Source organism: Podarcis filfolensis (genome assembly GCF_964270895.1).
Source record: "Podarcis filfolensis genome assembly, chromosome: Z".
NCBI classification, from domain to species: domain Eukaryota; kingdom Metazoa; phylum Chordata; class Lepidosauria; order Squamata; family Lacertidae; genus Podarcis; species Podarcis filfolensis.
Window position 1 is genome coordinate 27,338,257 of NC_139617.1, and position 24,983 is coordinate 27,363,239.

A 24,983-nucleotide genomic window follows, 5' to 3' on the forward strand; every position below is an offset into this window, starting at 1 on the left:
CCTTGCACAGTCCATATAATTCGGAGGTGGAGGCTAAGTTTGTTGCAGCTGTTATTGAGGGTAAAAGAATCCTTGCTCATCTACTGAAAATCACCCAGAGATCAATCTTCTGTCCACCTGTGATTTACACATTCTTCCTCCCTACATCTAGAATAGTTAATTTGTTACCTGAAATTGTCTCCTGCAAATTTTGATGTCTGATATTTTCAGGAGGCTGAACTGTTTGCTAAATTTATTATCTCACAGCAATATTTCATTTTGACAGTTAATATCTGACAGTATTTGATAGCTGGCATGCAATGGTAGATGTGTCTGATACTATTTGATGTTAGCATGCAATGGTGTTTCATTTTCACTGCATATCTGTTCTAGAGATGGAGTTGGCATATAATGGTACTTACTATTTGACAGCTATTTATGAGATTTCATTTTTAAGGCTTGCCAAAGCAAGAATGCAGATATGTCTTAAAGCTCTCAAATGTCAAGATTTGAAGTAAAAATGTCAAAATTTGAAGTAAAAAATTCACATTCAATTTGGAAAAAAAGGAATACCTTATCACTTTCAAGTATGTACTATTATCCATTGGTACATGTGAATCCCTGTGGGAAGTTTGAAACAACTAAATTTCTGCATACAGCATACTAAATTTCTGTCCATGTTGCTTGTATTCTCTGAAAATAAAAAGGATTTTTCCCATTCTGCAAGCAAGATTTTCTACCTCTGTTTTATGTTCCATATTCTATTGCATTTCATAGGAGGACCCTGTTGTCAAATGATGCTCCATTAATTAGAGAGGTAGGATAATTTATTCTCCCATCTGTCTTATACCCTCTAGGGGGAGGACATCTTGGATCGCAGCTCTGAGCTGATCTATACAGGAGAGATGTCCTGGATTTATCAACCGTATGGACGAAGCCAGCAGCGTGTCTTCTTCCTCTTCGATCATCAGATGGTTCTCTGCAAAAAGGTAGTGAAATTTGGGATGTATGAAGAATTTAATCTTTGTGAATTCCTGTGAGGACTTACCTGATCTGTGCCACACAGACTACTGCGCCCATTGGAACAGAGATATTCACCCACTTTTGCACTTTTGAATTTTGTTATATAATTCTCAGCTCAAAAACACTTACCAAAGTGTGGTTTAAAATGTGTATTTTTAGGATAAAATACATTTAGAAAAGTGTACCTTGAGCAAAATATGTTTGGAAATCAGTCCTTTGTGGAAAATACATTGAAAAATTGGCATTAAATAGAATTTTTAATGAAAAATGTGCAGTTTAATGCGGGAAAAAGGGAATATAGACTTTTGCATGAATATACCGTATTTTTCGCACCATAGGGCGCACCGGACCATAGGGCGCACCTAGTTTTGGGAGACGGAAAACAAGAAAAAATTATTCTGAACCCCAGAAGCCAGAACAGCAAGAGGGATCTGGCTTGTGGGATACCGTGTGGCTGTTCTGGCTTCTGGGGTAACCGCGCCAAGCCTCTTCAGGGCAGCGGGATGAAGGCTCCCCCTGCCCAAAGAGGCTGCGCAGGGCTAAAGCAGAAGCCAGGACAGACGCGTCGCTGAAGGGGCACTGCGCCTTCTCTCTCTCTGCGCAACGCCCCTCCTTCACAGGAGAGGTGCTGCGCAGAGAGGGAGAAGGTGCAGCGCCCTTCAGCGAAGCTGGAGAAGGAACAGAAGGAGACCCTTCTGTTCCTCCTCCGGCTTCCAGGACAGGCGCGTTGCTCAAGGGGCGCTGCGCCTTCTCTCTCTCTCTGCGCAGCGCCTCTCCTTCACAGGAGAGGCGCTGCGCAGAGAGGGAGAAGGTGCAGCGCCCTTCAGCGAAGCTGGAGAAGGAACAGAAGGAGACCCTTCTGTTTCTCCTCCGGCTTCCAGGACAGGCGCGTCGCTGCGAAGCGGGAGGAGGAACAGAAGGAGACCCTTCTGTTCCTCCTCCGGCTTCGCTGGACAGGCGCGTTGCTCAAGGGGCGCTGCGCCTTCTATCTCTCTCTGCGCAGCACCTCTCCTTCACAGGAGAGGCGCTGCGCAGAGAGGGAGAAGGTGCAGCGCCCTTCAGCGAAGCGGGAGGAGGAACAGAAGGAGACCCTTCTGTTCCTCCTCCGGCTTCGCTGGACAGGCGCGTTGCTCAAGGGGCGCTGCGCCTTCTCTCTCTCTCTGTGCAGCACCTCTCCTTCACAGGAGAGGCGCTGCGCAGAGAGGGAGAAGGTGCAGCGCCCTTCAGCGAAGCTGGAGAAGGAACAGAAGGAGACCCTTCTGTTTCTCCTCCGGCTTCGCTGGACAGGCGCGTCGCTGCGAAGCGGGAGGAGGAACAGGAGACCCTTCTGTTCCTCCTCCGGCTTCCAGGACAGGCGCGTCGCGGCGAAGCCAAGGAGCCTGCATTCGCTCCATAGGACGCACACACATTTCCCCTTCATTTTTGGAGGGGAAAAAGTGCATCCTATAGAGCGAAAAATACGGTATATAAAAGGATCAGATGTTGTTTGACCAAACCAAGTGAAATCTATAGCTGCCCTCTGGAGGCAGCAAGGGTTTAGTCTACTTCCCCCTCAGAAAAGGAGGAGAGTCTTTGAATGTTATGACACCCCTGGTGAACCATAACTCACTGCTTATTGCAGTTGGCTTCCTTTAATTTCTTATTCATCTTTGACAGTCTGAAAATGGTTCAGATATGTTGTTAGTCCAAACTATGGGTAGAGGCCCTCAACCTGAAAGAATAAAATATGGTCTGATTTGGTCTAACACTAGGTGTTTTGGGTGGGGGGATTCAGGGTGTACAGCAGAGCTTTCCAGACTTTTCAAGTTGGCGACACACTTTTTGGACATGCATCATTTTGTGACACAGTAATTCAGTTTTGCATTATTCTGTGACACAGTAATTCCGTTTTACTAGCAAACCAGAGGTTAAACTAACCCTCCAGGAGAAGCTTGGGGAGCGTTCCTGTTACACTGCAGTCGACACACTAATGTGTCACGACACACAGTTTGGAAAGCTCTGGAAATTCCATGTTTAGCTCTAGTTCCCCTTCAAACAACTGAATAAAGGATTCTGTGGGAAGGGAGGAAGCTAGGGTCAAATAACCAAGTTGTTGTGTAGGGTTTCTATATAACCTCTTCCTGTTAGTTTCTCCCTATATCTGTGTTCTTTTGTAAAGGTCCTAATGCCTTCTTTTGTAAATGCATTGGAAATCTATTGATGAAAAGAGAAGAAGGCTGCATTTTCAACTTCTGTGTTCCAGCATAATTTGATTAAATTGGGGGGGGGGGGGAGCACGGAAAGCAGAAGTGTAATGTCACTGTCAGCAGAGCACATCAGGATACAATGAATGCATCCTCCCTGCCACCAGGGAATTGGCACAATGAGGGAAAGCTGTGACTTCTTCTGACGGATTGACTTTGAATCTCAGGGCTTCATGGCTCTGTCTTTCATGTTGATGCTTATTAATTTTAATAAGGTCTCTTCTGTCAAGGTGTCGGAAGTTCAATATCGAAGCCCTGTGGGTTGAGATGGGTAATTCTCTTTGCAAGACAAAAGGGGGTCCTTCCACATTATTCAATTAACTTTGATGTGATAGAATTGGGTTTCACTCTTCCTCTAATTCAGCTCCTGAGCGCAAGAGAGCATACATTCAGATGACTCACTCACCCTATTGTGTTTGCTGTCGCTGTGGGATAAACACAGCGCCTGAGTAATATTATCATGCTATTGTAATACTGGTTTGCATAGTTTTATAACCATGACATTTCTGAGCACGGTGAAAAGTACTGGTATTAATCTTCAAAGCCTTAAATGCCTTTTAGTTGGGATACCTGAAGGATGGCCTCCTCCTCCATATACCTGCTCAGACCTTGAGATCTTTATCAGAAGCTGTTCTACAGGTTTTCCCACCTAGTTTTTAGTGAAAGAACCTTCTCAGTGGTGATGCCACAGTGTTGGAATATCCTCCTCAACAATAATTGGTGTCGTTGTCACAGTCTTCTAGGAGAAATTATCTCTAAATTATTTTATTTTCTTAAGTGTTTTACTGGTTTTGCACTGACAGGCTGACAAAGGTTTTTTGGTTTTTTTGTAACAGCTGTTTTTAGCTTTGATTGCATTTGCGTTAGCATTTTGTTGATTTTTAAATTTGTGAGTCATTCAAAGGATGTGGTTAATTGGACCATGTAAAAATAACTAAATTCCCTTCTCCAGAATTCCTCCTTGAATTTTAGAACTCTGAATTTACCTCTGCCAACTAAGACTTGAGGAATAAGTTCAAACACACAGCTGTTTGTATTCCACAGTCCTGCAATTGCAGCTCCCTCAAAAGCTCAGCTTGATTTTAAAAGCAAAGTTTCTGCTCTCAATTAGAATTATTTATGCAGTTTGCTGAATTCGGGGGGGGGGGGTTCAGAGTTTGGGTTACCTTAATGCAGAAGTTCCATTGCAGGTGTTAATACAGTCAACTCAACAGTTATCACCAATCTGCTACTGTAAAAAATTAAAGGTGCTCTTATTTAACGTAGATTTAAGCTCCAGTTATCACTGACTTAATTTTTGCATCTCATTCACATTTTATCTATTCATTATAAATAAATATCCCACATTTCCTCCAAGGAGCTCAAAATGGAATTTCCCTTTGAAAATTAATAAAGAGGGTTTGTATTATTTTTACTGCAAAATATCATTGACTCTTAAATAACTGCATCATTCATAATCATAGCCATGTGTATTTCTAAAGAAATGTATGGGTTACGTGTCTTTGATCTCTAGATCAAAGTTGATCTACAATTCAGTTAGCTTTTTGCTCCTAAAGCGTGAAATGTGCATATAAGTCAGACTTATCCAGTTATTACAGTATGTGTCTGAACTCACATGCATGTCCAGCAGTCATGTGCATCCATACACACACTAAATAAAGGTTTGGGGTCATTTGCTAGAGTTACAATGTGTGTCCATTTATGAATGTTCTTGACATCCAATACTTTTTGTTTTGGGCTGGTGATGCTAACAATCTCTTTAACTGCCAGATGGACAACCAGTAATTTTTAAAGGTGAACAAATAGCTTTACATTAAGATCCTTGAGAGACAAATTAACAAAGAGAGCTTGGTTTATTATATAAAATGAAAATGACAGACTACATAAATGCTGTAAAAATACAGTTTAAGCAGGCAGCAAATCCTACCTTGATCTAAAGAGTGAAAGAATCCCTACGTCTTCTCAAAACCTACAGAAGTGAGCATGACAATTTTACCAGCAGGACTCATACTAATAATATGTTAAGCAATGGAGGGAGGAGTATACCTGTCCTTAAGTGAAGCAGACATGTGCTGATTCCTTGAGAACAGTGAGTGAGTTATTTTTGTTGGAGCAAGGAGAGCCAAACTAACTACTGAAATCTGGAGGTTTTAGGTCGAAAGAATATCATCCTAGTGTCATCCTTTGTTTTCTCTCTGCCTTCAAATTATCTCACCATTATCTTGATAGCTCCTATTCAGGTGGTGAATAGACTGTATTGGCAGCTAAATTTACACATGCTGACCTTTATGCATGTGAGAAACTCTGGACATTTCCTGAATGACTTCAGGTCATGTTTTGTGATCAGACTTATACCAAGGTCACCAGAATTCATCATGGAGGATCTCCTGTCATATTAGAGTTATGTCCCTTTTCTTTCTTTTTTATTGAGTTTTGTTGGACAAATAGCCCTCTCATAACCGCATTGCTGGCGTCCTATACTATCTGTAATGAAACCTCCTTATTCAAATTTTGACACTATTTTTTAGGGGGGAAACCTAGTCTTATACACGGAAAAGTACGCTAGTTGGTCAAGAGAGCTGTGGACTCAAAAAGGTTGGAAACAGACCAGCACCCTGGAGAGCTCCTTCAAACAGCATAAACATTCTAATCTAGGCAAAAAAAAAAAAAAAGGAAGATATAAAACTGGTCTGTCAAAAGCCAGTTGCAGAAGTGTAGACTTACTAACTAACTAACAAAGACTTGATTCAAGAAGCTGTGAATGAATGCAGAATCGGTGAATTATTTGGACTTACCTTATTCTGCAAGATAAGACCAGATACTGTACCTTTAATGCAATTTCAATTCAAGCCTTCTGCACTTACTTACTTTGTTTTTTAAAATAATGTTTCATTGATTTATTTAAAAAAAGCACAAACATAACCAAACAAAAGCAAAATGTAAACCACAAGGCAATCTGTACCTACACACACTTTTCTGATATTTGCATTTGGGTGTCTTATTAACATCTCAAACTAAGTACAGTGGTACCTTGGGTTACAGACACTTCAGGTTACAGACTCCGCTAACCCAGAAATAGTACCTCGGGTTAAGAACTTTGCTTCAGGATGAGAACAGAAATTGTGCAGCAGCAGCAGGAGGCCCCATTAGCTAAAGTGGTGCTTCAGGTTAAGAACAGTTTCAGGTTAAGAACTGACCTCCAGAATGAATTAAGTTCTTAACCTGAAGTACCACTGTATATTCATACTTGGATTGCTCACCTTTCCCCTCAAGTGCTTCTGTCCTTCATTTGTATCCCTACCGAACAATCACCTTACTAGGAATGCAGGAGAAATGTGTTCATGCACATTTGCACCTAATGGATTCTTTCTGAACCAATACATGAATTAAAAAAACAGCTTTCCTTTGAAATTTGCACTCCTCCAAATTTTGTGTTGTAGTTTTCCAACTGAAAAAATGCAGTCCCCCCAAAAGTGTATATTAAGGAAACGTGCACACAAGTATGTATTTTAGTGGAATTAATGTACACAATTGAACTGAGAAATATGTGTATTAAAAGAAATGAGGATGGAAATGCATCCACAGAGAAATCATAAACTGATGTAGAAATGAGGGTAAACTGAACTTAAGACTGGATTTCTACCAGCCCCATCTAGCATAGTCATTGCTTAGGGATGTTGCAAGTTATATCCCAAAACATCAGGAGGGTGCTAGGCTGGGGAAGTTGATTACTACAGTCCCATTACCCTTTTCTCTTAAGCTCTGGCTGGTACTCAGTCAGTCCGCCTTGCATCACCAGCTTCAAGTGCCTAGTCCTTGCTGTTGTTTTTCCCCTTTAAAAACCATGCAGCTGGGAACCAAAGTTTCACCCCAGGAATTCTGCCTTTTAAACAACTATTTTCCTGTGCTCACCCAAACCTGAAAACCAGATAATTCTGTAGGTGAGCTGACCAGGTTGTACTGGCTATCTGCTGAGTCACCTAATACTCATGTAGGTCAGCTAACTCAGCTGATTCCCCTACTGCTCCTATGAAAAAGCTATTCAGATAGCTAGAGCATGGGATTTGTTTGTTTTTTAACCACCACCTCTGTGCCAGCAGTCCTAAATGAGTGTCTGTGTCTAAATAAATTATCATTTGCCGATTACCCTTGGCCCAAAACCTCTCCTGGACTTTTCACCATTAAATCTTGTTGATGTTTGGTCTGCTACTTGTTCCTGCTGCTAAGATTAGTATTTCAGTGTGACATTTATCTTTTCAAAAGGTGGTTTTCAAAAGCCTTGAAACAAAATTTCCAAGAAATTTCAACTCCTTGCTGCTTGAATGGTCATGAGATCAACATTGCACAGCCTGAGATATGTTTATGGTTCTCTTGTAAAAGACAGCATTGCTTCAGTTTTGTTGAAATTAGCTATTTAAATTTTAAAGGGTTATTGTATGCTTCTCCTTATAAAGTTGTGCCTTTTTACATAATTGGTTTCTGTGGGTTTGTGTTTTTTCCTGATGAGTTAGCTTTTCTAGAACCACGTCATATAAATGATTGATACAGCAGGGCCTGCTTTTCATTTGGGCTGCACTGAGGTTCATCAGAAGTTAAGACCTTAGAAACAGTTATGTCTTGAATCTTGGATGATTTATATTATATCTTGCTATGTGGATAGGAATAGGAGATGTTCTGTGATAAGATGGGTGATCTTTCCAAATATTTGCAGTGTGGCACATTCACTGAGCTAGAATAAGCAACCAGGCAGGCTGGCTGATGGCTCAAGCAATGCAAGCAAGTCAGAAGCAGGAAGGGATATTAAGCTTTGCCAGACATATCTAGCTGCTCAGTAAGCAGAGAGAAATTTGTTTAAGAAACCTAAACTGTTAGAAATAAATAGCAAACAGTTCTGGGAAATGTACATCCCACATGCACACTTTAAACCCTGCAATTCCAAGCTCTTTTGATAGAGCTAAAAAAAATCATGGCTTGAGGAGTTCCCCCTGAAATCTCCCTGCCAGTTTCCATCTCCCACTGCTCCCCCAGCAAACTAGTTATAGGAGTAAGATCAGCAATAGGAAGAGCTTGCTGACAGTGGCCAGAACCGTGTATGTATCAACCTTATGGTCTGGACAGTCATGGAGTATCATTAGGGTGCTATTTCCTGCTGGGCTTTTTGAAATGTGTGGTTTCTTCTGCCTCCCAGAACAGAACATTTAAGGCATAGGAAATTACAAGTCCTGTGCATCCTGGTTGGAAATGATGCTCTAGAGCAGGGACAGGGAACCTGTGGCTCTCGCATCAGCAGTAGAGAACCATTAGTCAGTAATGATAAGACTTGTAGTCCATCAACATCTGGAGGGCCACAGTTTCCCCAGCTCTGCTCCAGGGCATGTTTTAGACCTCCTGGCTTTGTTGTTGACAGTGTTCACTGCCATTCACCCTCATTTCAAAAAAGAACATTGCTTGGGAAAAGGGAAATGACAGATTCTAGAAGCAAACTCAGTTTGAACTAGGTCTGAACTTCAGGGAAAGACTGGTTTTGGCTCCTGTTGGATTTCTCTCAATCCTGAATGTCCTCCATTGTCAAATGGTTGTACTTTTAGAGAGAATGGAACATTGGAAGAATGAGTATAAAAGAAAGATGTTGATAGCATAGGATGGAAGAAAGCCAAAGTTAAGCTCATTCTAGTATATGATTGGAGTCCTCTCTTCTGCACTGTCTAGCATAAACAGAGGACTTAGGAAAATGGCATCTTCTCTCTATTGTGTGGGGTATGGAGAACAGTGAAAGTCTCTTCTGCTTCTTACAAGGGACTCCTGCTTATTCCCTGCTTGAAGATTACAGTGAATATGTGTCCTATGGTAGGGATTTCTGTGGGTGCTGAATGTGTTGCTCACCAAAAGACTAGGAGAGGGAAGGAAGGTATCCCTGGCAAACTTGCAAGTGGAGTTGTGGATTCCTGGCTGAAGTTCATAGATGAATAGAAAACTACTATCCAATCCTTGCCTGCATACCTCCAGCATTGAGTGAATGCTGCAGTCACACCCAGACATCCCATTTCCTAGTGCTCTAGGATTACGATTAAGGATAAGGTTTAAGAACGCTCAGCAGCTCTGACCACCTTAATTAGCAGCCTTCCATGTTGTTGTTGTTTAGTCGTTTAGTCGTGTCCGACTCTTCGTGACCCCATGGACCAGAGCACGCCAGGCACTCCTGTCTTCCACTGCCTCCCACAGTTTGGTCAGACTCATGTTTGTAGCTTCGAGCCTTTCATATTCTGCTCTTTGATTACATTGTTAAATATCCCAAGGACATTAAGTTGGTATTTAAGTCCACCTAGATTCTAAAATGGCTTCTTTTTCTTTTTCAACTTTTCAACTTTCCACATAGGACCTGATAAGGAGAGACATCCTGTACTACAAAGGACGCATTGACATGGATCGGTATGAGGTTTTGGATATCGAAGATGGAAGGGATGACGACTTCAATGTCAGCATGAAGAATGCCTTCAAGCTTCGCAACAAGGAGACGGATGAAATGCACTTGTTTTTTGCCAAGAAGCTGGAGGAAAAGCTGCGGTGGCTGAGAGCTTTCCGGGAGGAGAGAAAGATGGTGCAAGAAGATGAAAAGATAGGTGAGCCCGATGGGTCAAGTCAGCTGGTGGGTTACTGATACCCCAGACTAGTTGCTGGCCAGTAGGACCGTCTCAAGATATTTTGCTACCTGAGCTTGAAGGGTATGTTGTAAACAAAATATGCCCTTTTTCCCTTATGGGGGATCCAAGAGCCCATATAGAGCCTTTAAGTGGGCTCCCTATCAGTAGGAGAAAATAACAGAGGCCAACCAGAGAATACTGAGAAGCAAAGCAGCCAGTAAGCCTGATCTTTATTAAACTGTTCAACACGGTGCTCACTCACCACATGCAGGAGGGAGGAGGAACCCAGAACATTGGTGTGCAAGCTCTTATATAGACTTTTGAAACTGCCCACCCTGTAGCCCAAGACCACCACCCCAATCCATCATACATACATCACTGAAGGAGGCGGTCAACAGCAGAGGAGGCGGTCTACAGCAGAAATTCTGTCTGCCAGGACCTGATAATGGTCACTGATTGCATTACTTGGGCAGTCTGGCCATTCTTTTGTGAGAATGTCGTGTGCATGTGTGCATAGTGGAAACCACAGGAGGGGAGAGTGCTATTGCACTTGGGTCCTGCTTGAGGTATGTGCTTGGCCACTTTGATAACAGGACACTAGATGAACCATTGGCCTGATCCAGCAGGCTCTTCTCATGTTATTGTGTTCCTTAAAAGTAAAGGGGGGGGGAGAGATGTACCTGGGCAGAGAGAGAGGGAGATCTAGTTGTATATGTGTGAAGTGTCTGTGCATGTAGGAGTGACAAAGATAGCACCAGGGGGATGCATGTGTCTCTGTGGTCTGGATGGGCATGATGAGTGCATGTCTCTTGTGTGCGCACACAAGGGAGTGTGGTGTGGTCACATTACATATCTTTATTGGTTTTTTGAAGTTCATCACAAATTCCATAGTGTGGAGGGGCACAGGAAGTTGGGAAGGGTAGAAGAGGCATTTGATGGTTTATCAAGGTATGAGTACAGGCTCCTTGTTTCCTCCTTCAAAAGGATAGTAGCACTGGGAACACCCGTGTGGGGCATTAAGTCAGACAATCTAATTTCGCACACTAGCTGATTGGCAAGATCTTAAACTATATGAGCTGGAGTTTACCTTCCATTTAGAGTATGTGTACACAACAATCAAACTGCATGATTTCACCTATAAAATCTGGGGATTGTATTTTTTTTACCATGATGAAGAGAATGCTTGTTTTGACCTTTATGTCACATTCACTTTCCTCCAACACCCTCTTTAGGTTTTGAAATTTCTGAAAATCAGAAACGGCAGGCAGCAATGACAGTAAGGAAAGTCAGTAAACAGAAAGGTAAATTACCTGTGTGTGCATAAATGTGTATGTTGTGCAAATATTAGGATAACTGCATTATAATAGGAGAAATGGCCTGCAAAAATGTGTATATTTACAAAATATGCATGAAAATGAGTAAGTTTTTTATGAGAACCTTGGAAAAAAAACTGCAAACTGATAGAGAAATGTGGTGAACTGAAGAACGGAAAACTGAAAAACGGAAAACAGCAGATTCTTCCATCCTTTAAGTGGGACAGTCATCCTCATTATTTTTATGCCATCTTCCCATAATTAAACCATACTCCAGGTGGCCTGGAGAACTTTTGAACAAAGCACACATACTCCTTCAGCTTCTTGAACAAAGTACAGTCATACCTCGGCTCCCAAACGCCTTGGGAGTTGAACGTTCCGGCTCCTGAACGATTGAAAACTGTAGTGAGTGTTCCGGTTTTCAAATGTTCTTTTGGAAGCCAAACATCCGATGGGGCTTACGTGGCTTCCAATTGGCTGCAGGAGCTTCCTGCAGCCAATCAAAAGCTATGCTTTGGAAGTTGAACGTTTCGGAAGTCGAATAGACTTCCAGAACAGATTCTGTTTGACTTCCGAGGTACGTCTGTACACTGAAATGAAAGAAGCTTGCAGAAGTAGATTTCCTCTTCTCAGTTATATCAGGAAAAGTTCCTAGCAGGTTATGAACATAGCCTTGATTATGCTTAATGAAACTCAAGTCAACCCAAGACTCTGTATGAACATTTCCAATTAAATTTCCAGTTAAATTGCTTTAGACCTTCATCCGAACAAAAACAGCATACTTAATTGTGTTTAGTTTTTTTTTAACATAACAATTGCTTTCTCATTTTCTTTGTCTCTCTATGGATCCTCTGAAAAATTAAGGTATAATGTTAGTCCAGGCTGCTTTCAACATAAAATTAATTAGTTTCTGTTTCTCTAGTTGATCAGGCTGTGCCTTCCTTGTGCAGTGTGAATGTCTTCTGCAATACTGGGAATTCCTTATATAATTAGACATCTTTGGTCTTCCTGCTTTGGAGAAACAAATGGAGTGAAAACCCAATTGTGCTCTCTCTCTGTATGTGTCTTTTAAACCAAAGACAGTAACCTGGAGATAACAATTAGAAGGATTTCTATACAAACAAACAACAGTTACGCAGCATGCATGTGCCTAGTCTGTGAAAGCTTGTGCCGCCATGAAAGTTATTAGTCTTTAAGCTGCCACACAAACATTTTAACTGTGTCAATAAGCTGCTTTGAAGGCTGCATGTAGAAAGGCAGTGTATAGATTTCTCAAATAAAGCTCATAATAAAACAAACTCCCAAAGTGTTGTAAGCTGGCACTCAAAGTAAGGAGGTATGCTTTGCCTCTGATATACTAGCTCATCACCTGCAAGGAGGTTTAAGATAATGTTGGGGGTAGGGGGAGTTAATATAACACACGCCTGCAGTCTGATACTATCCAGAAATCTAACACCCCATTCTGTATAATTTGTAGATTGTGGCTCCTGGAGACTAGTTAAAATTTCTGCAGCACTTGATTATAACATCCTATCCAGCAAGGCGTTTTTTCTTGTGGGTTCCTCCAGTAATTGTCTCTTAAATGGAGAAGGGACCTCAGACCCTCTAGATGTTGTTGGACTATGATTCCCAGTAATCACCCCTGATTCAATATGCTGTCTCATATGCTGTCTGGGGCTGCTGGGACAACATCTAGAGAGCCACAGGTTCCCAGTTTCTGGTCTGTTGCATCCTCTAAAACATATAAAACATATAAAACACAACAATATATTTCTCTGTTGCAGTTCTTTCCTTTGTTCCCTGTGTTTGGGGAATAGACCCTCTTTTTTGTCAGTGATAGAATTCCTAAGGCAGTGGGGAAGGAGCAAAAAGAAGTGTTTAAGGGAATGAAACATAAAAACATGAGCCAGTCTAACAGAGGTGAACTTGACAATAAACTGCCACTTACTTCATGAATGGGCATGTCACATATCCCGAGAGTATTCAACAGGAGATGAGGAGTAGACTCATTAAATGGAAGTGTGTAGGTAACCACTTTCTGCAAAATGACAGGGAGGAGACGTGAATAGAACAATAGCAAGGAGAAAAACCTACAGAATGCATTTGATCCAAATGTGCACAACAAAAGCCCAGCGACTTCTCTTGTATTTGATGGGGAAATCAAGATTTACAGTGCAGAAGCTGCAGGAGTATGTGTGCTTAGCTCTTCAGACACAATGCAGTTGTGTATACAGAGGCTATTCTAAATCATCTCTAAAACCCCTACACTATTGGGACCATACTCCTGGCATGTGCGGACAAGTACATCAGTAAAACATTACAGAAAGCATCTTGGTGCAGTCATGCATAGTCATTCATGCACTCCAATTTCCTGAGTAGCGTGGTTTCAGGGCTCCCAATCCTTACTCATGCTTTTGGTTTCATTTAAAGGACATCACTTGACACTTAACTGGTGTTTTGTGATATGTGGTACACACACACACACACACACATGTTGAGCATATCTGGAGAGTCCACAGCTTTACATATATTGAAATTTTCTCATTAAGAACCCCTTTTGTGCAGCCCAACTCAGCTATGAGTTGCTTTTCTTTCTCGTTCTTTCAGCCTGAGTCAAAAATTCAAGAGCCACAGCAGTGTAGTAGACCACCTAGAGTGCTAGATTTAGACCTGGGAGACCAGGGTTCCAGTGCCCACTCAGCCATGAAGCTTACTGGGTGTCCTTAGGCCAGTCACTCACTTTAAACTTAATGTAGCTCTGTGAGTTGTGAGGGTAAAGGGAGAGGAGGGAGGTCTCCTGTATACCAGCTTTAGCTTCTTCAAGGAAAAGTGGGATATAAAGAAAATAAAAAGCCCACTTCGATAATCATGAAATTGAATCATGGAATTGAATCATAGAATCACAAGGATCATCTAGTGCTACCCTGTGCAAAGCAGATGTCATCTGGTTATTTCCTTAGCCAGAACTTGCTGCAAAAACGGGATCTGGCAGGCTAAACTTGTTGAACCAGTATAGACCTCTTTAGCACACTATTAATTTTACTTTACTTTACAACAACAACAACAAACTACATGATCTTGGAAGAGGGGACCCCAGAGAGATCATTCAGACCATCCCTCACCTTTCTCCTTACAAAATGCTCATGTCAGGCTTGCTTCTGGGCGCATGCTAGTTTCTGCAGAAGCATGGGGAAGGAAGAACAACAGAGAGCCAACCTCCATGGCCCTTTGCTAACCACACTGTTTGTCCTTGAGTGCATGGTTTTGTTTCCTCTGCAAGGGAGGATAAAATCTGAATTGGGATCGCAGTGGGAAGCCAGAGGACTAAAGGACCCCTACCTGCTACACCAGGTTTCTGATACACTTGGAGGGGAAATGCTGGCTGTTTCTGAAACAAAAATTCATGCACTCCAGGGTGAATGAAGTGATTAATGTTGTGTAGTTTGGCCCAGAAAGCTGTGGGAAGCTGCCATGCATATCACTGTCAAAATTCAGTAATAAAGAGCAGCAAAAAAGCCTGCATAATGCTCTTCAGGCATTCTCTTTGCTATGCAGTTGCCTTCACACGAAGGAGAGTGGGGTGCACTGCCAAGCCCCACCTCCATTGGTGTGGCCTCCCCTATTGATTTTTCAAGGAGCCTATAGGAGGCTTCCTGCTTCGTAATGTTGCCCTCCCTCTCACAGTGGGCTGTAAAGCAGAAAGCGATGTGCCAGAAAGGTTTGGATTTGGTAGCACACAAATGCATGCACACACCATGTGATAGCAATTGCACAAGCAAACAGAGGAGGGCTCACCTAGGATTCCTAATTCATCAGTTCCACTGCAGAATCGATTTCTGAATCCCTAGATTCAGCACTCCGTAATCCAGGGGGAAATTTGCATGGTGAGAACTCCAGGTGCCTCTTTAGTTAAAAGATTTCAGAGCTTTGTGGTGGATTAAGACCCCTCCAGAAATGATATCATGACAATGAGTTTGGATTTCCTGGGATTTGCAGTTTCAGATTGAGAAAACGCAGCCATATTAAACTACTTAAGGCAACTCTAAACTAATTCTATACTTTCCCTAAGTCTGCTAAGCTTAGAGTAAAGTGCACAAGGGGAAGATTGGAGGCATTTCTTACCCAAACAGAATATTGCATTCAGTGATCAGGAACAAGATTCCAGATTTAGAGTCAAAGACACAACAGGAGACCTGCGATTGTGACTTCCCTTGGTTTGGTTCATTTTAAAGCATCCACTCAAGGAGGTGTCCATTTTTTTTTTATCAGAGCATCAATGCTGGAAGTGGGAGGGGGATGTTCCTCTGTTCTCCCCCCATTTCAACCCTCTCCTCCCATGCAACCTTTAATTGGTGGGGGTGGAGAGACCTTTCTACAGACATAATGCAATTTCGTATTTTTGCATTAGATTACAGTCAGGGTCAAATCATAATGTGTTTAGTAGGGGTTAAATGCTGACATGTGGTACAATCCTAAACAGAAGTAAATCTAAGTGTGTCCAATGGTGTTTAGGATTGCTGCCTTAACTGAGCTTTATCTGACCACATTGTCAGACTGGTAAAGCATTATTATTGTTTCCCCCACATGTAGGATGATTATTGCTTTTTTCTGCCTGGGAGGAAATTGAATTTTATGCAAGGGCCAAGTCTGTACAGGTTCTGGGTATTTGCATCCTTGTTCTCAACTCCTTTGTCACCTACCATGACTCTGCTGCTAGTCCAAAGGAATTTACAATATTTGCAGGCAGGTCGTTGTCTATCTTGTGGCTGCCACTCATAGTTCTAAGCACCTGACACTCAGTTTAGGATGATGAGCTTGGATGTACCACCCTGTTCCAGTGGTTTGCAACGCCCTACACTATACTAATTTAAAATGCCTTGCATTGCTTCAGGAAAATGCTCGGGCTTTGATGGAAAAAGCATCCCAGGAGTGTAGTGGTGGTTCTGACTAAGCACATAGTTAGAGTAACGAAAGCACTTCTGGCTGTGTAGACATGTAAGGTGGAAACAGCTTCCTAAATATGTGAGCTTAAGACTGCTTAGGGTTATTTGTAAGTCAACATCAGCACCTTGAATTGAGCATGGAGGGCAACAGGGATCCAGTGCAGATGGACCCTAGAGCAGGGGTAGCCAACCTGCTGCACTCTAGATGATGTGGTTTCCACCTCCCATTCACCCCAGACAGCATGGTCAATGGCTAGGGATGGTGGGAGTTGCATAGAGCATTGGTGTATGGCTACCCATGCTGTAGTACATTGATGCATGTGGGCAACACAATGCCTTTCTGCAGGGGCAATCTGGGAATGCTTTTTTTACACTAGGGGAATGACCTAGAGTCAAAAACAAACATTCCCAGATTGCCATTTCCAAACTGCTTTGTACTTCAATAAAGCCTAGGCACTTTTATGAATCTATTTCTTCTCTCCAGAGTTTCAGGTAGGAATCTTTCCCAGATCACTCCAAAATGTCTCAAAAAATGAAGCGTAATGCCCTCTGGCATATGTTTCTGGATGTGAACTCTAAATAATATTCTCACCAGCTTCCCACCTGAATGTATTCATCCATATCTCCTGGCAGTTCATTGCCCAGCTGCTCCCATGCTAGGACTGCCCCCTTCTGGCTTTTTTCTAATCTGCTCTGATCCAGTGTAGTACAGCACAGGCTTCAAAAGGTTTGCTGTTCAATTTTTGAGACATTTTGGAGTTTGAGCATGCTTATAAGTATACAGAGCTCTGAGAATCAAATAGATGTTGGCCTTTGTTGGTTTTATTGGAGTAATTAAAATTAAAAGGGAAATCTGTAATGTTAAAGTATTCAGAGAGCATAGGACAATATTCTTACCCTATGCTATATTAAGTCTAGAAATAATAATAATAATAATACAACCAAACAGTGCAATTCTTTGCAAACCCCAGTGAAGCAGAATATTGCAATGACATATTTATGCTGTGCTCAGTCAGATCAAATTTCCCCATGCCCAGTATTCCACCTGTATCAGTCGCCAGTAATAAGCAGGATGAAGATAACTGTCATTTGCAGATTGCTTCACATCTATCAGTTAGATGTGTTAAGGTTTCCTCTTTTAGCTATCATGACTAATAGCTAATGACCAAGTATTCGGCGAGAAAGGATATCCTACTTTTTTGAACAGAGCTGATTCAGAAAATGATTCATTCTTCCTACCCCTTAAAATATGGTTCAGTTTGGCATTTATCAGAGAGCTATATCTTACCCACAAATGCATTTATTAGTAAGTGAGTAAGTTAATGCATTTATTATGCATCTTTTCAATGTTGATTTGCCTGGGTATTTTTCTTCGTCTTTGTTTATTAATTAGCTGAGCTACCTCTCCGCCTCTTTTCTGTATGCTCTCAACCACCATTAATATTGGGAGTGGGGTAGCTCAGTGTTTGAGCACATGTTTTGCATGGAAACTATTCAGGTTTAGTCCCTGGCATCTCCAGGTAGAGGGTAGAGGGGAACCCTGCCTGAAACCCTGGAGAGGCACTGTACAATGGGCTAGCCAAAATGGTGATCTTCAGATGCTGTTCTACTTCTATCCATGAGCCCCATCCAGCATGGCTAATGCTCAAGGGTGTTGGGAGTTTTAGTCCAGCAATATGGAAGGCACTATGTTGGCTAATCCTGGTAGTCAAGCTACCCTCACATCAGTGTGCAGCTTCCTATATTCTTAGCTCAACAGGAACCATTAAGAAGTAAGAGACAAGGTTGCTTTTTCCTGTGTGGCCTTGCCCTGGATTCTGCTTCTTGAGGGGTATTCATACATTACGTTCAGCTAGAGTACAATCTGTGTACCTGTGTTCACAAACAGTTGAGCTCTATATTGATATAGTCATTCACATGTAACATTCCACAAGTGAACCTGCATATCCAAGATTTGAGCTGCACAAATAACAAGTGCACAGTCTTTCATACAAACACTTGTAGATGAGTAGAATCACAGAGGGGGAAGGAAACCTGAGGGTCTTCCAGTCCAACGCCCTGCAATGCAGGAATCTCAACTAAAGCAACCATAAGAGATGGCCATCCAACCATCGCTTAAAAACCTCCAGTGAAGGGGAGCCCATCACTGGACATCAGCCCTCCAAGGGTGTCTATTCCACTGTTAAACAGCTCTTATTATCAGAAATTTCTTCCTGATTTTTAGTTGGAATCTCCTTTCTTGTAACTTGAATCCATTGGTTCTGGCCCTACCCTTCAGAGCAGGAGAAAACAAGCTTGCTCCTTCTTCCATGTGACAGCCCTTTGAAGAGACAGCTTGAAGCTTTGTAATGTGTAAATAAGCCTTTGTGCTAGAATGTGATGTAATATTGGGAACTGGGATGAATGGATGTTCATATCTTTAGCCAGTACATTCTGATGGGTGTTTCTTTCTTCCTGCTCCATCCCACCCCATATTCTTTTTCCTCCACCATTCATACAGGTGTTGGCTACTCTCGATCAGTTCCTCCAGCCTACCCACCACCCCAGGATCCACTAAATCAGGGACAATACATGGTGACCGATGGCATAGCCCAACCCCAGGTCTACGAATTCAACGAACCCAAACGCAGCCAGTCACCATTCTGGCAAAACTTCAGCAGGTTAACGCCATTCAAAAAATAATATATAGAGTGAGATGGAGAATTTTAAAATAAATTTTAAAAAATGCTTAAAAATATTTTAAAAATATATATTTATAGATGGACCTTTTTTTGGAGAAGCACTGTTGCAACTTAAAAAAACCATATAGATATATATAGATATATATAGATATATATATAGATATATGTATATATACAGACATGCATATATACATATACATACATATATATGTATATATATTTGAAGGACCAAAAACCTTTTTGTTGTTGTTGTTTTGGGGAGGCAGTCTCTGCTACTATATTCTAAGTAGCACCAAGTACTTCTGATCATGTAACCTGCTTTATTTTGGCACCATTGGAACCATTGTTGTTACTGTTGTTCTTTTCTTATATATATAATTTGTTTTGTTGTCTCAGAATCGTCTCCCGGGATGATTTCTTGTTCATTGTGCATTTCCTCCATTGACATGTTCCATCCAGCGCCACACTGGTGTATATTTCCTTTGGGGTTTTATTTATAGATTACCTTCTCTTAGAAGGGGGTTGGGCGCATGGCGAGAAAAGAAAAGAAAAGAAGTGTCTGTTCCTACATCTCATTCCCACAGCCCACCATGGATGCAACCTGTTCCTGTCTGAGCACCATTGAGAAAGGAATGAGAGGCCTCATTTGCTTCAATGGGATGTGCTCAGATGGTGTGCCGGGGCGATTGTACCACACACATTGAATGCTGACTTAAAACAAGACAACAAGCTGCATTTTATCTCCCCACATTCTTCTGTTCTGAGTCCATGCTCCATTGTGCACTGTATAATATGCTGCTCAGTACTTCTGTTGCTTTTTAATGTTGGGTAGAGGGATGCTGGACATGAGACCCTTCTGCTCCGCAAACTCCCAGGTAAATGGAGGTTGGAAAGCAGAAGCGCCTGTTGGACTGTGTCCCAGGTGTGCAGGATGGTAAGAGGGCATCCAACTCTTTATTATGCAAATAATTATGTCAGTTTAGCTGATGTTGTTGCATTTTTTTAATTGCACTCCCCCCCCCCTTCCCTTCTTCTTACTCTGTGGTTTGAGCATAACTTCATCTTTTTTTAACCCCCCTAGTAATATCCTTAGGGTTGTACCCATTTTGGTTATATATTTTATTGCAAACAAGTTTCCCCTTTGATTTTACCATTTTCTGTTTTATTTTTTATCTGAAAGATCTGCCAGTTTCAGTGCCCTGTGCTCTATTTATACAACCTACAGATTCAAAACAATTTGCAGAAAAGAGTTTGTGGGTCCATATCCCATATCCAAGATTAGAACCAAATGGCTCTTAGGACCTCCCCACCCTCCCACTCCCAGAACTGGCCACTTTCCCCATCAAAGGAGACCTATTGATTCTGCCATATGTAGTGTGGCTTTTATGCACCATTGGTTAATGTTTAGAGATGCATTGTTCCCAGTGAAGACAAACTATTATACAGACCTTTGTGTCTGACCTGTTTCATTTGTCCCTAGTTGTAGCCTTAGGTCTCTAACTACCATGCACAGCATTAGCCAGTAATAATGAGCTATTAGCTGTAGGATCATTGCCTTAGTAATCAGAAGCATTTCCCCCATTATTAAGGTATCAAATCCATGGAAGGAGCTTAGTGCTGCATATATGAACAGACCTGCAATGCTTATTTGGACCGAGGAATGTGCTGAGCCTGACAAAGCCAATAGCTTGGTGATGATTCTCAGATAGGTTATAGCAGTTGTTCAGCAAACAGGCATCACTGTCAGTATCCAACCTCTTTCTGCCTTTCTGTCTTCCCACTCTCTTCTTTTTTCCCTCTCTCTCTCTCTCTCTCTCTTCTCCCCTTTCTCTATTAAAAAATGCATTTTTTCAAAGCCATCTTGTAAATTTCACTTTGGAGTTCCTAGATAGGCGCTGGTCTCATCTCACTAGAAGAACAATCCTCAGTGGCGACCAGAGCTATATGGCAGAGGTACCACCACATCCAAACCCTGGGTGGCTCATGTCAACCAGGGTGCAAAGGGTTTGGGTGTGTGGCGGGGGGCGGTGGTTTTGCCAAGCTTTTCGGCCTGGCAGATCCCAGCATTTTAACTTCCCCACCCCCACTGAAAGCAATTAGTCACACCAACTCCAGGCTGGTATAGCTGAGGGCTCCCAATCAGAGAAGCTTTGGATCCAGCTGATCCACAGCCTGCTCTGCTCCACCCCAGTTTCAGGGCCCTATGCTTGCTACCAGCAGGAGGAACACTGCTTTTTTTAAGTTCCCACCCACTGAGGAGGTGCATTGGATGCCTCCACCTTGGTAGGGCCACCTGCCTCCCAAGTGAAGTTGGTAGGGAGGCACCTCCATAATGTGATTGTTCTCAAAGGCTTCAGGCCTAAACACACTTACTAAGGAATAAGCCCCACTGGAACAAAGCTGAAATTTCTCAGCAGGCATGATACCAGAGATTCCTCTTGTTTTCCTCAGTGCTTCCTGAAAGAAAGAAAAAAAGGATGCTACTTTGTGAAATTTCCTCCAGATATTCTCCATTTTATTCTTTTATTTAGCTACTAATTTTGTGTTGCAGTAGCCAGTTCATACTTACAGTGCCCCAAATAACATGAGGCCCGGGGCATTGTGGAGGATACAGGATGGAGGCTGAGCTGCCAACACAGTTGGTTCTTGCTGCCATTTGTAACAAAAGAAACCCCTTAGGGCAGAAATAGAAAGAAGCTGAGCTGCTGCCACCACTGATAATGGTGAACCCTACCTCTGAGAAACTGTTGAAGAATTTCTAACCCTTGAGAAGCTTGATGAAATTGTCTCTCACAAATAGGGTCGAGATTTCAGTGGACAGCTCTGCATTGAACAAATACGTATAGGAGTGAAGTGTGCACCCCACATTTAGTTGCAAAGACATAGAAGTAGCTCACCTAAGATACCAAGGCTAAACAATAACAGAGTGTTGCATTATCTAAAGCAGCCTTCCTCCATCACCTGGTCCTCCCAGGTGTTTTGAACTACCCATCATCCCTGACCATTGGCTGTGCAGGCTAAAGCTGATGGGAATTGGGAGTCCAGCAACATCTGGAAGGCACCAGGTTGCGGAAGGCTGCACTGAAAGAAGCATCCCTGTGCCTAGGAATAACCAGCAAGCTAAAATGGTTGGCCTGACATCTTCCACTGCGTTGTGAGTTTCTCCCCTTCGCTGATTGCCATTTGCACAGGAATGGAAGCCCACAAAGTGGTGACACCACACAGTTTAGCTTCCTATATGTCACCAGGGCAGGTGGGCGGAAGAAAAGGAGAAGCTAGGTGGTAGGTGCTCTGGATACCAAGCCTATTACCTTCATAATGCTTAGCTTGCAAAGAAAGGATGAGCTTGGCTAAAAAGGCTAAATTTCTTTTCTTTTTTAAAAAGACTCCTTTGAAAACAGACGGTAAAATGGCCCTACCTCCTTTGCTTTCTTGCCTGTTCACTGTTGGGGTTTTTTGGTCACAGTATTCTCTTTCCTTCCTACGCAAATAAGGCCCGCCTTTAAATAGGGAAGATTCATTAGCTTTGCTCATAAAGCTGATGCTAGTGGGAGTTGTAGCTGAAAACATCTGGAGTTTCATATTTTACCCAGTGAACAAACAAACAGATTTTTAGAATAAAAATTTTAGAATAACAGTCCTTGAGTGCATTATTAGGTTGAAAGAAGCCTCTTTCAGGTGCATCCATAGGATGTTTTGTTAACACTAACACGTGTCACTGTAACATGTGTCTCAACTCTTGCTGGTCCTCGTCCCACAAACCCACAACAGATGACAACAGCCAGTTCAATGTGCACAACACTGTTTGTGCCATGATGTTTGATATGGGCTTCTTCAGCTGCACCCCATAATTTTTAATCTTCTCTTGGGCTACTAAACCAGGAGTAGAGGATGCTCCTGGTCTGAGTAGTGATCCTGGTCTGAAGGGCTACAGCAAGCTCCAATAAAAGAAATGAACTGGCAAGATAAGTGGTTGAACTTATCTCATGCCTTAAACACAGAGGCAGCCTAAGCATTTTCTCCCAACTTCATCTTATCCAGTTAAATTTAACCACCTAATTCCAGGCAAACTGTTGCAGAGGAGCACTGCAGTGTGTGTGTGAAACAGTCCCATCTGCATTCATTTCCAGGGAGAGGCGGCTCTTCATGCACAGAACTGCTTATGCAGCAACTCCCTGGGTGCTGGCTTTGGATCAGTCTTCCCAACTGACCTTAGTGTGTCCAGATTTTCAGTGCAGAGTGACCAATAAAGGGAAGAGTCAGTGACAAAGTTTTGTATCAACAAAGAGCATATTTTTATTGCGGGTTTGGGGGTGGGGTACTCTTTTTTAACTTTGCATGTTAGTGGGTAACAGAGCAGGTTTTAATATAGACTCTCATTTGTTTAATACCTTGGTTTTCCTAGCTAGGCAGATGCTTAGGAATTGAACCAGGGTTATGAAACTGGAGGTAGAATTTCTTGCAGTTTGTGAATGGCTAGCGAGAGAGAGAGAGAGAGAGAGAGAGAGAGAGAGAGAGAGAGAGAGAGAGAAATTAGGGGCAAGTTGTCAACATGATGAAAGTTTTACTTATTCCTTTGCCTTTTTAATTGCATAAGAGGTGGGAGTAACAAGCACATTAGTTAAGCCTGTTCATTTACTGTTTTGTGCCCCAGAGAGCGAAAATGAAACATCCATTATTTTTATGAGAAGATGCTTCCTAACTATTCAGCGCTAGGAAAAAAAAAGAAACCAACATCGTCACACCATTATTTGCATCATAAATCAAGATTCGCTTGGTCTGACAAGAGCCACTTGTTGGACTCCCAGCATCTTTCTTAAAGTGGAAAAAATAATACCCAAAGGGGAAGAGCTTTGCCGACTCAGTGCCAAAGCAGAGCAGATGCTGGCATTTGTTCCCAACAGAGGGAGTGCGTTTGCCCCGGCTAGTGGCATTCAAGAACTCTCCTCCTTTCCATGTGTTGCCAAGGTGCTACGAGGAACGAAGCATTGCTGCCATGAAGAACCAGCCGTGGGTGCCAGTGTTACTACCTACTACATGTTCTTGACGGGGAGGGCTGGTGTCAGGTTGGGCTGTCTTGTTATTCTCGAATGCTTACATCTGCTCAGATTTGGGGAGGGAGAATGTCGGAGGAGTATCAGAGATTGAGCATGTTACATAGACTTCAACTTTCCATTGCCAGAAGAAGAGGAAGCTGTGGTATCACAAGGTATACATCAAGGACGGTTGTAATGTGCTTACTGTACACAGGATCTCTCTGGCATATATAGATATATTTGGGGAGGGGGGCATTTCCCCACGCCTCTTTCCCTAGACTACTGATCACATTACCCCTTTGACTTTGCAAATACAAAGGATTTATCTTCAAGATTATTGGCTCCCTAACCTTCTTTTAAAATTTAAGGGAGGGGAGGCAAGGCAAAGGTGCATCTAACAGTTGTAAATAGACAATAAATAGAGGGGGAAAACAACAACATATATTTGAAATTTGTTTCAGTTTTGGATGGATGCTAGCCATCCTTTGCAATGTTATTGATAGTACACCGTGGTGCTTTTGGGTTTCTGGTTCCGTTCTCTTTATGCTCAGTCATCTTTTTTAATTGCAGCTACATTTCAGGGAACATGTATATTTAGTAGCTATTGTAAGTTCTGCATGGCATCACCAAGCTTATTTTTCCTTGAGAAGATTAAGAATGAGCCTGTCGGAGCTTAATGGCATGATGGCTGGAGAGAGGCTCTTGCCAGAGAATGCAAGTGAGGTTGGAAGAAGATTGAAAATCCAAGTTTGGGGCCGAATGCTGAGGTTTTTGTGTGTGTGTTGTGGGGGAGGCTTTAATGGTCTGAAGGAGCAGATAAATGGAGGATTTGGGTAACCCAGCTAATTCTCACTTGCCAGTTCTATTATTTTGTTTCTATTGGATTGTTTGACTTTGTCAAACAAATGTCAGAATTGTGTGTATTAAAAAAAAAAAGCAAGCAAACAGTGTTTTAAAAAAAAGTGTTGTAAAAGACACTGAGCCTTATGAAAAATATTTATGGAGTTAAATAAAAAGAAGTTAAAAAAAAGACATCTCTGGGCATTTCTTTTCTATTAAAAAAATAAACATGGTTTCTCTCTACACGTATCAGATTTATGCTTTGTTTTCAAAGTGGTGGCCCT

General features: G+C 42.2%; 1 protein-coding gene across 8 annotated transcripts in view; it reads left to right on the forward strand.

Moving 5' to 3' along the window:
- ARHGEF9 (Cdc42 guanine nucleotide exchange factor 9) overlaps nucleotides 1–23,553 on the forward strand; it is a 249,611-nt gene extending 226,058 nt beyond the window's left edge. For 7 of the 8 annotated variants that reach the window (XM_083595800.1, XM_083595805.1, XM_083595807.1 and 4 more), the window contains 5 exons: nucleotides 837–968; nucleotides 9,622–9,865; nucleotides 11,119–11,187; nucleotides 18,643–18,832; nucleotides 23,478–23,553. In XM_083595800.1, coding sequence (XP_083451926.1) covers nucleotides 837–968; nucleotides 9,622–9,865; nucleotides 11,119–11,187; nucleotides 18,643–18,824 — 627 coding nt within the window. In that variant the 3' untranslated portion in view covers nucleotides 18,825–18,832; nucleotides 23,478–23,553. The remainder of the gene's footprint in view (nucleotides 1–836; nucleotides 969–9,621; nucleotides 9,866–11,118; nucleotides 11,188–18,642; nucleotides 18,833–23,477) is intronic. The other variant, XM_083595801.1, reaches the window with a different exon arrangement.
- Nucleotides 23,554–24,983: the final 1,430 nt, after the last annotated feature.